This window comes from Macadamia integrifolia, unplaced genomic scaffold (genome assembly GCF_013358625.1).
Source record: "Macadamia integrifolia cultivar HAES 741 unplaced genomic scaffold, SCU_Mint_v3 scaffold3444, whole genome shotgun sequence".
Taxonomy (NCBI): Eukaryota; Viridiplantae; Streptophyta; class Magnoliopsida; order Proteales; family Proteaceae; genus Macadamia; species Macadamia integrifolia.
In genome coordinates, this window is record NW_024869508.1 from 1 (window position 1) to 15,071 (window position 15,071).

Genomic DNA, 15,071 nt, shown 5'->3' on the forward strand with positions numbered 1-15,071 from the left:
TTTTTTTTTTTTTTTTTTTTTTTTTTTTTGACCTTTCAATTTCTTATTTTCTTAATTGAAAAAAATTGTACTTCTTATGACTGTTGGGGCTTTGAACCTCTTTTTCTTCTTTCTTCGGTAACCCTTTGAATTTTGGTTCTGTTTGGTTGTAAGGGGAATTAAAAGGAAGAGAAGTGAATTTTTATACTTAAAAATGAAATGTTTGTTATCATTACTCCATTTGACCTTATCATTATCATCAAAGCATTCCATATTTGGTTATTAAATTTCACTTATACTTTACCTCCAAAACCCTTTGCTATAATATGTAAAATAAAAATTACATCTAAAATGTATCATTATTAAATATAGTTAAAAAATTAAATGTTCTATACAATCACATAGAATCATATGTAATAATGATTATAAAAGTTTCTTTTTTAAGCATCAAAATTTCACTTCCGTTCCCCTTAAATATCACTTGCAACCAAACATAAATAAAACCTCAAATCTAAAGTATTGTCAAACTCAAAATTAGGCTTTAGATCGATCTCAATGATTTTTTATTTAAATAAATAGATAATCAGTCGAACTTAGAGGAAAATAGTTAACTTTATATATTATATGCTTGGAGTTTTTGTGTCAAGAAACTTGTAAATTGGACAATACAATGATTTTTTTGGATAGGTACAGGATTTGTAAAATTTTTTTAACCACATTATCTCTGATTTCAGTGATAAAAAAAAATAGATAACAACCAGAAAATAAGATGCTCTTACATTTTCTAACAGATCATTCTCTTCTTTTTTCAGTACTTGAAATATATAATAGAGGCAGTGCGAAATAGAGAATGGAAAGACAATTTGTAAAGAGTGGAAAGCCCAAGCCCATGGTATAAATTTTCAAACATTGATGTGGCATAGAAAAAAGATGACTAACAGGGGGATGTTGGTATTGTTATCAGAGTTCATTAGAGTCATACTTGTGTGGCAATACTTGAGTCATTATGCTTCAATTCCATTTTATTAGGTGAAGCTTTGACGATGCGTGGTGGTGTGTTAAAAGTACTCTCTTAATATTTTGACTGCATTATTATGAAAATAGATTGTAAGGATCTCGTCTCTTACATGACGAGAGGGAACACAACCATGCCATTAGTACTTGTTCAATCGCTGATTGAGGACTATCCCATATCCATGTATTTTGGAAAAAAATCGTCTGCAATTCCGATCTCGTACAATTCCGTGCAATACCACCTTCAGGGGGTGACACGTGTATTGATACCAATGCAATGGTCCAGATCTTATGTAAATGCCTCTTCACTGATTTAATGTTTTATTAGTTGTACCAAATCTGGACTATTGTATTGGTATCAATACACGTGTCACCGCTTGAAGGTGGTATTGCACGGAATTGTACAAGATCAGAATTGCAGACGATTTCAACCCATGTATTTTTTGTAATGTAATTTTCAATTTCTTTCTAGGGAGATCAACATTTTAGCTAACTCCTTAATTGAGAGGGCTCTGTCTATTCTGAGCAGGTTGATTTGACATAATTCTACTCCATTACTGATAAAATCTTATAATCTGACATCTACAAGCTTTGCTTGCTTTCATAACAAATATTTCATGTACTAAACACCTCACCTCTTCCCCCCACACCCCCTACACCCCCACCCAAAAAAAAATAAAATAAAATAAAAAATAAATTATTATTATTAAAGCATTATGATTTAGGCATCCCTCCCTCTACTTTTATAACTTGCATCTCACTTGCGCATTGCCCCACATCTTTCTTTTGGATCTTGGGAAACGTACAAAAATAAAAAATAAAATAAAATTTTATTACTGACAGTTTTTTTTTTTTTTAAACCGCAATTGAGGTTGATTCCAGAGAAATTAATTTTGATCTCTGAAACACGTGGACCCATTTGGTATGCCACTTCCACGTGTTAAGAATCATGTAACACAAAAAAATCCAAGCGTCAGCAGGTAACCCATCTTGTTGGAAGAGATTTTTGCAGAAGAGAAAAGTAAGTGGGGTGGGGGAAAGATTTTCTGATTTTCCTTTCTAGGTTTGTTATTAGACTCGACCGGCGGCACAGGAAGTCAAAGAAACGGTGGAAGCCGTGAACCTTGAAACACCACCAGGAAAAACTGAGGAAGGATCAAGGAAGCATGCGGTGTGGTGAGTCTGTTGACTGCGTAAAGACCGCGTCTGTTACACGTAGGACGATTCTTGCGTCATCCGTACTTCATTTACTGCGACGTGGGACTATTTGTCCTAAGGAAAAGGGATCCACTGCACGACACGACACGACCGTGCAAGTGGGAAGTCTTGGTCCTCCCACGCGGGTCAAGCAAGTTGGTCACTTTGCTCGCTCTCACTCTCTCTCTCTCTCTCTCTCTCAATTACGTGAACGTTACAGCACTACGAGTGATTACGATGCAACAAAAAGTAAAAGATTCCAATCCAATGGTTCTTGTACGTTGTTATTCTTTCTTCTCTCGAGTAATGACTAATACTCAGCAAAATGTGGAGGCTTTAAGATACTTATAAATAAACAATTATATATAGCGTTTTGTTTGCTTAATATTTTTCTTTTCTGGGTGAGAATGTTTAATAGATATTTTTTTTCATTAGGTGTGTTTTTATAATTATGAAAAAAAAAAAAGAGATTTAAATCCTCTCTAGCAATTGGGATGCCTGCATGTTTGGCCGCATACATCTATTGGTCTTTGCATTGTTGTAAGCCACGTGACCAATTAACATTCTTTCTCTTTATAATTATATAACATGAATGATAAAAACATTATTTACCCCCAAAAAAAAAAAAAAAAGACAAAACACTTGAAAAGAACAGCCTTTTATAGACCTCAAGCAAAGATGCCTGTTTAAGATCCCTCTCATAAGAAAAGCAAGAACTTCAATTATAGAGAGTGTTTCTTAAATTTTTATTTATTTATTTATTTGGATTAAGTGTATATATAGTAGCGAACAATAGATAAGATGAGATTCCATGTTTTAATTGATAACGAGATTAATAAAATGTGCAACACAAAGGGGGAACAAGGGACAACCTTTTCTCGGGATGTGAATGACAAGAGGGCACTTTGTAGGGTCAGATCTTCGCGGTTGATCCATCCCATGTACTAAAAGTATAACTCTGCTACTTAATAATGTTGAATATTTCAACGCAGCATTTATAGAAGAGATATTTATGGTGCCACCCCCAAGAGAATGCCACTATTAGAGAAACACCCCCTATATATATTCCAAATTACACACAACCCCTACCGTCAGTCTTTATTACGGAATATACCTTAAATGCCAACATCAACTAGTATATTTTTTTATAAATACCAAAATACCCTTCTAAAATGTAAAGATCTAATATACCCTCTCTTAATTCCCTAACCCTAAATCGAATCTAAACTCCTTCATCCCCAAACCAATACTGAGCACCTTCATAGCTAAATCGATATTGAGCTCCTTCAATTCCAAATCGATTTCTCTCCATGAAGAGCATTGGAGAATGGAGAAGGACGATTTCTCTCTGTGAAGAGCAGTGACTACAAACTGGAAAATGATTATAAGAATTACAGGATCAGAACCAGGTTTAACATGTTCTCGGTTTTTGAAATGTTCTAAATTATTGGTTCCTGGTGGATATAGAAAAGTTATATTGAATGTAGCAGAATATCAGTTGATCTAGGTTTTTCATGGAATAGAGATTCTGGTATCTAGAGATAAGAAATTAGTAGAGGGTAGTAATTCTTCTCTGCAATTGATATGATGGAAATGCCATAGACACCACGTAGGAAACGTGAGGATGCTCCTTATCCTAACCCTTCAATTTCAGACATCTGATCCCAGAGAACGAGTGTCACGCCCCGTTCACACTGAACCGGAGCGGTGACCGAGTTAACACCGGTTAACCCAAACCTGCCAGGATCATCAGATACTGTATTCCACCACAGCATACACACACTAACACAAGTTCATCAGATCAGCGGAAGACTAAGTTTTACCTGTGAATAAGTCCCATATACTTGATACCCGAATTGTGATACAATAATTATATACATTTGGGCCCGAAGGCATGATATATACATAAAAGAATATGATTCAAATACCAAGTATATACAGGAAATCATCAAAACCATCAAAGTACACAGCTCGGCTCGGTATCAAGGCTGGAGCTCAGCTCGGCATCAAGGGTTGTGCCCAGCTCGGCATCACATAGAAGAGCTCAGCTCGGCCTCAGAAGTGGAGCTCAGCACGGCTTCAGAACTGCTGTCCCGCAGCACAACTCTCACACGAGCAGTCGGCGCCGTGCTCTAACTCCTCAGGGGTCCACCAGTCCTCTTCAAGAAACTCGACTGTGGGACCCACCCCATGCTCCTCAGATGTATGACCTGCAAAATCATCTAAAAAGGGGGTGTACACGTGGGATGAGCTCACTAGCTCAGTAAGTAGAAAGATGGACCACACACAACAGTCCACACATCACAACACATCATATGCACTACATGCCATGCTATACATTTTAAATCACATCCACCTAAGCAACATTACTAAGTCTTTGGTTTTAGTGCTACTACAACCACAGTGCGCGTATACTCCGGGTACGAGCCGCGAACTCCCTCCCGCGATACGCCCATAGGGCTGTTGGAGAAGGCCCACCGTGAGTACTCGGAAAAGTAAAGACAATGCCGTCCACCGGCTCTCAACAGAAATGTAAATGACTGAAAATAAAAGTGTTGACTCCAGCAATTTAAAAGCAGTACGATTGGCCCTCTTGAATGTACCACCGGGGTTGCCGACTGTCCTACATGACTCGCCGGGCGTAATGCCTAACCGCCACAGTGTCCGACAACCGCGACCCCTGCTTCCCCCCAAATGGCAACCCAACACCTTAACCCCTGTTGGGAAGGGTCGTAGCACGGGATGGTGAGAATCCTAATACCGCATGCTCCTATATGACAATAGTACGATTGCATAGTGCCTCCGTGTCCCATTCCACGGGCCACCAATGCATTCGTTTCCAAGCCGCTACGGCATCTAGTCTATCAATGCATTATGCACCATGATGCCCACATTCAACATATAAACATCTCATTCAATTTGCATTTGAAAAGTAAACATAGTATAGATGCACATCAATGTGTAGAATGACTAATCTATATAGCATATTCATGATGACATGACTAGATTAGATATAATCAATGAATGCCAAACAAATGCCTTGAAAACAAGGCCAAACGTCCTCTCCCCACTTACTTGTAGCGTACAAGGATTCCCGTTCGGTACGGGTGAGATCCGGAGCGAATCGGGTAGGATTTGGTGAACCTAACATAATTGAGCGGGGTTAGTACTTCACCATTTTAGAATCAAAATTAATGAAATCCGATGTCAAAATCGTGTTTAGAACGTCAAAAGAAGGTCACACGTCCGATTTGGGTTCAATCGGACATAAGGATCACCTTCGGGGCCACACAGGTGGGTCAGACAGGTGGGCTGTCTACCCACCGGTTTTACCCACCGGTTATGACCGGCGGGTAGGGGCCCGCCGGTTGTACCCATCGGTTATACCCGCCGGTTGGGCCAGGGACCCATGGCTAAGACCTACCCGCCGGTTGTACCCGCCGGTGGTACCCGCCGGTTAGGCCTGAAGGCCCCCTGCCTTCTCAGGTGGGTACCCACAGGCGGGTAGGTACCCGCCGGTTGTACCCACCGGTTTTGGCGGGAAAGACACTGTTTCTTCCCCATTTTCTCCATCCTTTGGGGAATCAAATGGGGCTTTCCCCCACCCATTCTTCACACCTTTGAAGTCCTATAGGATGGTTCTAACCTAGATCTAGGTTAGATTCAAGTGAGGGAAACCATCTTACCTTCTTTGTCCAAAAATGACTTCAAACCCTTCAAATCACTTCCAACTCACAATGCTTCTTCTACCTTGTCAATATCTCTTCAAATCCTTCAAGATCAACACATAAATCATCTATTAAACCTTAGATTCATCATTTCAAAGGGTATTTACAAGATCTCAAGAAACCATACTCGAATCAAGGGTTTAAAGCTTGGGTATGGTGAATGTTCATAAAACCCAACTTTTCTTACCTCCAACTGTAGATATAGAGTTGAAGATTACTCTCCCGGCACCGGAATGGCAAGATCGAGCTTCGGCGCCACTGAAATCCTTCCTTTCTTCCTCTTCCTTTCTTCTTCCCTTTCTTTTCTCTCTCCTCTTTACTTTTCTCACCAAACGTACGAGGGTAATAAATGGAAAGAAAAGAAAACATAAAGCCTTATATACTATTCCTAATTAAGTGAATAGTGTTGGATGGGTCACTCAGGTGGGTGGGTGTACCCACCTGTCCTACCCACCTGAGAGTCAAAACTTGGGATTTTGACCGGGTTCGGACCTCGGCGCGAACCCCACCCCAAGCATACCATGTAGCATACGTATATACCTTAAAATATGGATATAATACCTGTTTTATCCGTACATAGCCTTATGGTAGGTGCACGTACACGGTTTGGGCACTCCCGTCTCTTCTGGCACTGGCTCGGACTTGTCGGGCCAGCCGGTGTTTAAGGTCACCTGTGCCATCATAGCCCATAAGGAACCTACTCTGATTCCCTCTGGCTCGGTTCCTGCATGGTTAAACCGGTTCAATCGCGAAATTAGACCGGGTTTAAGAAGCGGGGCATTACATTATGCCTCTCAACAGTTGAAGTTGTATGAGCAGAACTATCCAACACATGATTTCGAGCTTGCAACAGTGGTGCATGCCTTGAAGATTTGGAGGCACTACCTATATGGGGAGAAGTGTGAGATCTTCACTGACCACAAAAGTCTAAAATACATCTTCACGCAAAAAGAATTAAATATGAGGCAAAGAAGGTGGTTGGAATTGATGAAAGACTATGACTGTACCATTAGCTACCACCCAGGCAAGGCAAATGTGGTAGCTAACGCATTGAGTAGGAAGTCTCAGGGGATTTCAGCAGCACTTCTAACTAGTCAGCCACACCTACTAGAGGATATACGGAGTCTTGACCTAGAGATTATAGTGAAAAATACCACATCCTTGATGGCAGCTTTGACAGTACAACCAACATTGATTGACAGGATCAAGTCTGTGCAAGGGAATGATATGTCCTTAGAGAGAATTAGGAAGGAAGTTCAAGAAGGCAAGAAGCCAGATTTTTCTGTGTCCATTGATGGGACTTTGAGATTCCGAGGTAGGTTATGTTTTCCAAATGACACCGACGTGAAATAGCTCATCCTAAGTGAGGCACACTCCTCACCCTACGCTGTACATCCAGGTGGTACCAAGATGTATCGCGATCTTAAGGAGGTTTATTGGTGGAATAACATGAAGAGAGAGATTGCAGAGTACATACAAAGATGCCTAACCTGTCAACAAGTGAAGGCAGAGCATCAGAGACCATCAGGACTCTTGTAGCCTTTACCCATTCCTGAGTGGAAGTGGAAGCAAATATCTATGGATTTTGTTACAGCATTGCCGAGAACTTCCAGAGGGCATGAGGCTATATGGGTCATTATTGATAGGTTGACCAAGTCAGCTCATTTTTTACCCATTAAGATGAATTATTCATTAGACAAATTGGCCCAATTGTATATAGATGAGATAATCAGGTTACATGGAGTGCCAGTTACTATAGTGTCAGACATAGATCCTAGGTTCACTTCACGTTTTTGGCAAAGTTTGCAAAAAGCCATGGACACTCAACTTGACTTTAGCACAACTTTTCATCCGTAGACAGATGGAAAAACAGAGAGGACCATTCAAATTTTAGAAGATATGTTGAGGGCTTGCATTATAGACCTTAAGGGCAACTGGGGTGATCACCTACCAATGGTGGAGTTTGCATATAACAATAGTTATCAGGCCACCATTGGTATGGCACCATATGAGGCTCTTTATGGTAGGAAGTGTAGATCTCCAATATGTTGGGATGAGGTAGGAGAAAGGAGGTTGTTAGCACCAGAGATTTTACAAAGGACCCGTGATAAGGTCGAGTTGATTCAGAAGAGGATCAAGACAGCCCAGAGTCGACAGAAAAGCTATGCAGATATCGAAAGGAAGACTCTAGAATTTGAGGTGAGAGATATGATATTTCTCATGGTGTCACCTATGAAGGGAGTCATGAGGTTTGGGAAAAAGGGCAAGTTGAGCCCTAGATATGTGGGACCGTTTGAAATCCTAGATAGGATTGGGAAAGTGGCTTATCGAGTTACATTACCACCTGCCTTATCTAGTATGCACAACGTATTTCATGTATCTATGCTCAAAAAGTATGTAACAGACCCTTCCCATGTGCTAGGATATGTACCTCTACAGTTAAAGGAGGATTTGTCTTATGAAGAAGTACCTATATAGATTTTGGAAAGTAAACGACAAGTACTTCGTAATCGGACGATCTCCTATATGAAGGTGCTTTGGAAGAATCACACAATTCAAGAGGCATCATGGGAGTGAGAAGAGGACATGCAGTCCAATTACCCACATCTTTTTGACAATTGAGGTACGTACAAATTTCGAGGACGAAGTTTTTATAAGGGGGGAGGAATGTAATACCCCTCCCTATTTCCAATTTAAATGGGTTTTCTATTTTCTTTTGCAAAAATCTTATGTGATTTAGCTTAGGGACCTAATCCAAACCATTGTGTAATACCCCTCCCTATTTCCAATTTACATGTTTGTGATGGTAGTATATATATATATATATATATAATAGTTTTATATGCAATTATAGATATCAATGTCATTAATGGGAACAAACAAGATAGTAGTTGGAATGGTTTGAAAATAGGACAAAAAAAGACAAAGGGGAGTTAAGATGAGAGACTTTTGGAGATGGGATGGCATGTATGTATGATATTGCACAAAAGGAAGTAATATAATATATAAATATTAATTTCATTGTAGAAAAGGGGGGGCTTGTCTATTGTCGGTGGAGAAAAAAAGGAGAGGAAGAGTGAGATAAAGTTGGGTGGGACCTACCAATCCTTTCACCATTAACTCACCTTCCTAATTTGTTAGCTAAGAGACAAAGAAGACAATCAAGAAAAGAAGAAGATAAGAGAAGAGAAAGGGGGAGGAATGCTCACATACTAAGAGAGAGAGAGAGAGAGAGAGAGAGATAGAGAGAGAGATGGAGGGACATGTGTGAGAGTGATGGATGGAGAGAGAGAGAGAGAGAGATATGGATGGAGAGAGAGAGAGAGAGATATGGACATGAAAAAGGGATAGGTGGAGAGAGAAAGGGAAAGGGATAGTAGAAGTTTGTTTGTAAAGGGAGGGTGTGGATACAAATCTTTCAATAAGAAAGAAAGGAAAGAAAAGAAGGGAAAGGAAAGAAGTGAGTTAAGAGGGAGATGGACTATTGAGGTGGCTGTGATTTTCTCAAATTCAGGTAAAGAAAGTGGAGGAAAGGAGAAGGAGAGAAGTACTCCAACGATTTTGGTGGAGGAAGAGCTTCTCAATTGAAATTTGAGAAAAGAAAGAGGAAGTGGAGGTGAGGTTTTTAGCTTTTCAAACCTTAGTTCTTCCATGGTTACATGAGTTTTAAAAGAAAGAGAAGAAGAGAGAGAGAGAGAGAGAGAGAGAGAAGTGAGTTGGGAGAGGAAGCTGCTGCAAGGCCAAGTTGCAGCCCAACCTCACGGCTTGCTACTGTCCAACTGAGGTTTTGGCTTCTCCTCCCCTATTTTGGTATTTTTAAATCAACTTTGTTTAGTATAATTTTTGTCATTTACAGTATATATATGTATGTTATTGACTCTAAGATCTGTTTTATATTTTTATATGTATCAAAATATTGTTTTCATGATTTTCTTTATAAGTGTGAGGCATGATAGACATAAGATAAAATTAAGGCGTAAAATGGACCGAAGCTAAAAGTTGTCAAAGTCCTTTCCAACAGAGGAACTAGGAAGGATAATGGGGTCGTTTAATGCCCACTCTGCTGGTATGGGACAGTCAGGGGAGGACCAATAAGGGCTCCATCAATATCCCGCTCCACCCAAATATTGAAATTGACTGTGACAACTGTATGCTGAAGTTGGTAAGCAAGACAACAAAGAATAAAAAAAAAATAAAAGAAAAGATTAAAGATACACTCTCAAGACACGACCCAGATCCTTTAAGCTAAAAAGCAAGAAAAGGGTGAGGCGTTGAGAGAGGAGCTTGTGGGATGAATTCTCAAGACACGACCCAAATCCTTTGAGCTCAAGAGCAAGACAAGGGCGAGACGTTGAGGGAAAACATCCTACCCAAAAGTAAGCAAGTAAAGGTAAAAGAATCAGAAAAAGATTAAGAAAGAAAAGATAGGTTAAAGAGGAAAAAGGATAACGTTGAGGTTGATAATTATTTGATTTTGAATGCCATGCATGTCAGTATATGTATGATCAATTATATTATATTTTCAGATTTATGCATTGACAAAAGTAGCACGTGATTTGTATGATGTTTCTTTAGTCATGCATGTTTTACTTCATGATATGATTATGTTTTCCTCACTAAGCTAGTTGAGCTTATCCCATGATATATAACTATTTTACAGAGCCAGAACATGTGCCATGTCGTTGTGCAAAATGTGTATTTGGTGATAGAGGTGCTGATTTTCCTTCCTCCAAGGAATAATCTGAAGATATAACTATTCCAGACTTTGCTAGACTTTTTGAAAGATTGTTGTAATAACTTTACAATGGATTACAGTATGTTTAATGTATTTGATAGATATAGACATATTAAGACTGTTAATGTGTAATGAAGTTATAAGTATGATGACTTAGCTTCTATTGTAGAAATTTTGATATGTTTTCAGATTAGTTTCCGCTGCGTATATGTGTTTGGGTAAAAGAATTGTAAGATTATGTCATTATTTAACGGTGGCCCGCGAGGACCTGCACCCATATCTTACCCGGATTTGGGGGCGTTACACAACTAACAAAGCAATGTTTGAATCAAATAAGCTTCCTTGGCTGAGTAAAATTAAAGCATGTTTTAAACTAATCAGTTTGAAAAGAGTTTAGTAGGTTACAAGTGAAAAGGAGAGGTTATTTGGGCATTCAAAAAGAGAAAACGAGGTGAAAATGTAAAAGTTTGAATATAACGGAGTACCAGAAAAAAAATGTTGGAGGTAGGGGAGCTTCAGTATATATAAGGTAACTGTAGGACGAGAAAGTGAATATTCACGTACGTGAATGTACGTGAATGATCTTGGTCCGTGGATATAGCATCTATTAAATGAGAAGAGAGAAAATATATGTCGTATCCATGGACTAGAATCGTTCATGTACATTCACGTACATGAATATTCCCTACTCTGGAAGTGATGGTAAATGCCCCATATTCTTTTTTGGGAATAAAATCCAAACTTGGAATTAGTTTATGTGCAGGGTTTCCTTTCTCCCAATTTGGTGTTGCCTAAGCTTGGACACAAGCAGACACAAAAAGACCACACTGCTCTTACCCTATACGTTGAAGATGCTACTGCAAACTCTCCCATTGGCTACGTGCACGAGTGTTTTCTAAGCCAAACTGGCAGAGGTCTTTCTCCCTTTTTTTTTTTTCTTTTTTTTTTCAAACGTTATGTGGCCGCATGGACCCTACATCTAGATATAGGAGGGTGTGAAATTATTGCTTATCCTTGTAAAATCATAAAACTTTATTCTTTTTCATGCCCCTAAATGCACTCTCAGCCATGTGTTTACATGCAAGGCAAGGGCCGCACGACGAAGTTGCAATCACATTGTCCTTTTTTTTATTATTATTATTATTATTATTATTATTATTATTATTATTATTATTATTATTATTGGAGCCCAATGTTTAATATTAAAATCACAAAGCATCAGTGGAAGTGTTGATTTGATACGATTTTTAATTTTAATTTCATGGAGTCACAAATTGAAATTATTGTGAGTGGTATGATTTTTTCATCTTATTTATGAGAATTGAAATCAGTTTCATCTAAAACAGTGAAATCGCTAAGGACCTATTTCAATTTTGAAATTGAAAGCATTTTCGAGTATATTCTACTTTAATGAATGTGTTAATAATAAGGGTAAATGTGTCATTTTATATGTTAAAAAAAGGAAAAAAGGAAAAAAGAAAAAGGAAAACTACTCTATTTTGCCACTACATCACCATCACTACCACTTCCTTCTCAGTCCCGCCGTTGCCTCTCCACCACTACCCTCTCTCGAATAACGATAGAGAATCTATTCTCATAAATTAAACTATCAGATAAATTTTTTATTCTTGAAATATTTTAGAATGATGCTATCAAAACGATTTCTATTCCTTAACAAAAATCTATTTATTGATTATTTCATGAAATCAATACAATATTAATTTGTGAAATTGAAATCTCACCAAATTATCCCAAAGTCATGACTCATGATGGGGTCGTCAGTTGTAAAATGGGTTACTCGAGTAAATGATCCAAAGTGGACTGGATGGGCTTGAGTCCAATTTCATTTAAAAATAAAATACTTGGATTATTACTTTTGATTCTTCATACTCCATTTAGGTTTTTTCCCCAAGTCATAAATTGTTCGCATGAAATTGAAATGTGTGGGTATGCTAACATTTAGATGAAAAGGCCAATTTGACCATTCCGATTAGTGACCGAAGAAAATTTTTAATTTTTGGCCCAGGCTTTTGGGTATTTTCACTAAATCATAGGTTCTCTTTGGGCCTGAGCTCAATGCCTTGGATGATGAGACCAGACTTCCAGTTAAGAATCTTGACCACCATGAGACTCATCTCCACCTCCCCATCCTCACCTCTTTCATTGAAGAACTCACCCATCTCTATCTCCATCCATCCATCCTCTCTTTCCTCAGGTAATTCAACCTCTGGTCCTAGATCCCCCAGTGCTTCCTCCAGGTTCACAGGATATAAAGAGACAGACTTCACTTCTCCCTCTTCAGCACCACCAGTACCACTACCCAATTTGACTGAGACTTCTGCAAGTGTGCATGATCTTTGGTACACGTCTCTGAACTTGAGCACCAGGTAAGCTCCGTACCTTGCGTTTGGAGACAGCAGTCGTGTCTCCATCTTGCCACGAATTTCAAGCCAATACACCAACAACAGCTCAGCCACCTCTGAAAACCTGTACATGCAAAGATGAATCATGATTGAGGTTATTACAAGAATCGGCTAGAGAGAAGATTCTAAGTGTGGATCAAGCATCGTATGTGAAAGGTTCTTGTATGAGACTCAGAAAGAGAGAGAACCTGGATTCGGGTGGGGTCTCCATTTCCAGTATTCTGGTATATCACCCCAGATAATGGAAAGCTCTTTTGCTGCAATCATATTACACTTCTTCCCACTGCGTTTATCCAATGCGAAGGTCTGCAATAACATAAGAAAAGCATTGGCGTGTGTAGAGTTATCTCTTAACTATTCAATCTCCATTGAAGGAGGGGAAGGTGATGTGGTTTTACCTTAGTGCCTGTGTCGATGAGAAGGGGATTATCGCAGAGATAGAGAAAGAGCTCCTTCTCAGAAAAGAGACAACCGACGATGAGGAGAGAATCTGGTGGATATCGGAGGGTAAGAACCTCTCCCACACATAGTCAGAATCAGCTACCGAACGACAAATGGAAGAGACAACCGACGACCTGCAAGCATCTAGAGGAGATGTGAGGGATAGAATCTTCGAAATACAACCTTCGGGGAGGACGTACACATCGAAGGTACTCCCTTGCTCCTTTTCTCCTTTTTTTCTTCTTCTTCTTGCTCTTCGCAGTCTCTCTCAGTCGCTCTCTTGGGTCATCTGGAAAAGAAGAATGGCTTCCCCTCGCTGTTGTCAGTTAGCCCTTTTTTTTTTTGGGGGGTGTTAAGGTCAACAATATAATTATATTAAAAAAATTAAGAGTGCATGGTGAGCTCTAACAGAAGTCTTATAAAAAAAATCTATGGAACTGGGGTTTTCCTCTTCACGTTTGGCATTGTTATCAGCAGAATGGACGACCCATAAAGAAGACAATCAATCATATACTTATGAAAACCTATAATGTCCCTTTCCTTGTCCATCTCAACATATATCTTCTGTTGTAAATAGAAATGGAGCATCCCAAATGTTGTTAGTTAGCTCTTCTAATGAAAGAAAAATAAAAATAAAAAACTCTCAATAATGTCTAATTAGGAGTTTGGATCATCTCCAGCCGGATGGGAAGGATATACTCTTCAACCATGGTTTCCTTATGCCATGCCTGTGTCATGAGACTCGATGGATGCATGCCCCTAAGGAGTCTTATCAATTGTTTTTTCTAATTTATTTTTATTTATTTTCTCTCTCTCTCTCTCTCTCTCTCTCTCCTTGTTTTATAATAATTAATTCAATCTACTTTGTACCAAATAGGAAATTAACTTTCTCTCCTTCAACTAATCTCCCGAAAGACTCTCTCTTCTTCCTCTCCTCTTTGCTTTCCCATGCACAAGATTTTTGCAATTTCCAAGTAATTGCTCTCGAACATATTTTAAAAACTGATCAGATTGGCCAATTTGATATCAATGCACTCTGACATTAGGGCAAAATGGTTCAAAAGACCTTTAGAAAAAAAAAAGATAGATTCGTCTGATATAATCCCACCTTGACCGATATCAATTTGATACCAATCAATATTGGTTGAAACAAATTCCTAGATCGATCCTGAATTTTAAAATCTTGCTCTCGAATGATCATCTACGAGTCATGTCTGAGTTTTTCTAGACCTAAATTCACTACAAAAAAAGTGGGCAAAAACCGCACTTGGGCGGGGGCCTATGGCCGCGGTTGCCGAGGACCACGGCTAAATAGGCTCTATTGCCGCAGATTTTAGAGAGTGTGACCATTTGTATATCATTAACCACGGTTTAACAAAACTGTGGCTATAGAGAAATCAATAGTCACGTTTGTTATAAACCGCGGCCATATGTAGAACACTTACCACGGTTCTTTAGAACCGTGGCAATTGATATGGTCTATAGCCACGGTTATACAAAATGTGGCCATACATACCTACCAATTGCCGCGGTTATAAATAACCGTGGCCATAT

The 15,071-nt window shown here is 39.0% G+C and overlaps 2 protein-coding genes across 2 annotated transcripts; one reads left to right on the forward strand and one right to left on the reverse strand.

Annotated features, from left to right (window-relative positions):
- Positions 1 to 6,878: 6,878 nt before the first annotated feature.
- Positions 6,879 to 8,396, forward strand: LOC122068143. Its single transcript, XM_042632011.1, has 2 exons — positions 6,879 to 7,233; positions 7,840 to 8,396. Exons 1-2 carry the CDS (start codon positions 6,879 to 6,881, stop codon positions 8,394 to 8,396), a joined length of 912 nt encoding a protein of 303 aa, XP_042487945.1.
- A 4,305-nt stretch (positions 8,397 to 12,701) lies between these two features.
- Positions 12,702 to 13,740, reverse strand: LOC122068144 (putative F-box protein PP2-B12; the record flags this gene model as incomplete). The annotated part of the gene is given in 4 exon segments (XM_042632012.1): positions 12,702 to 13,146; positions 13,270 to 13,382; positions 13,475 to 13,551; positions 13,554 to 13,740. Coding segments are annotated over 4 exon segments (822 nt in total), but the record flags the coding sequence as incomplete, so codon positions are not given.
- Between the last annotated feature and the right edge of the window lie 1,331 nt (positions 13,741 to 15,071).

Excerpts from the sequence above, each read along its gene's own strand:
- LOC122068143 (XM_042632011.1), top strand. The coding sequence starts at position 6,879 with ATGAGGCAAAGAAGGTGGTTGGAATTGATGAAAGACTATGACTGTACC. Across the intron at positions 7,234-7,839 it reads TGGGACTTTGAGATTCCGAG|ACCTTAAGGGCAACTGGGGT; the intron begins GTAGGTTATGTT and ends CTTGCATTATAG.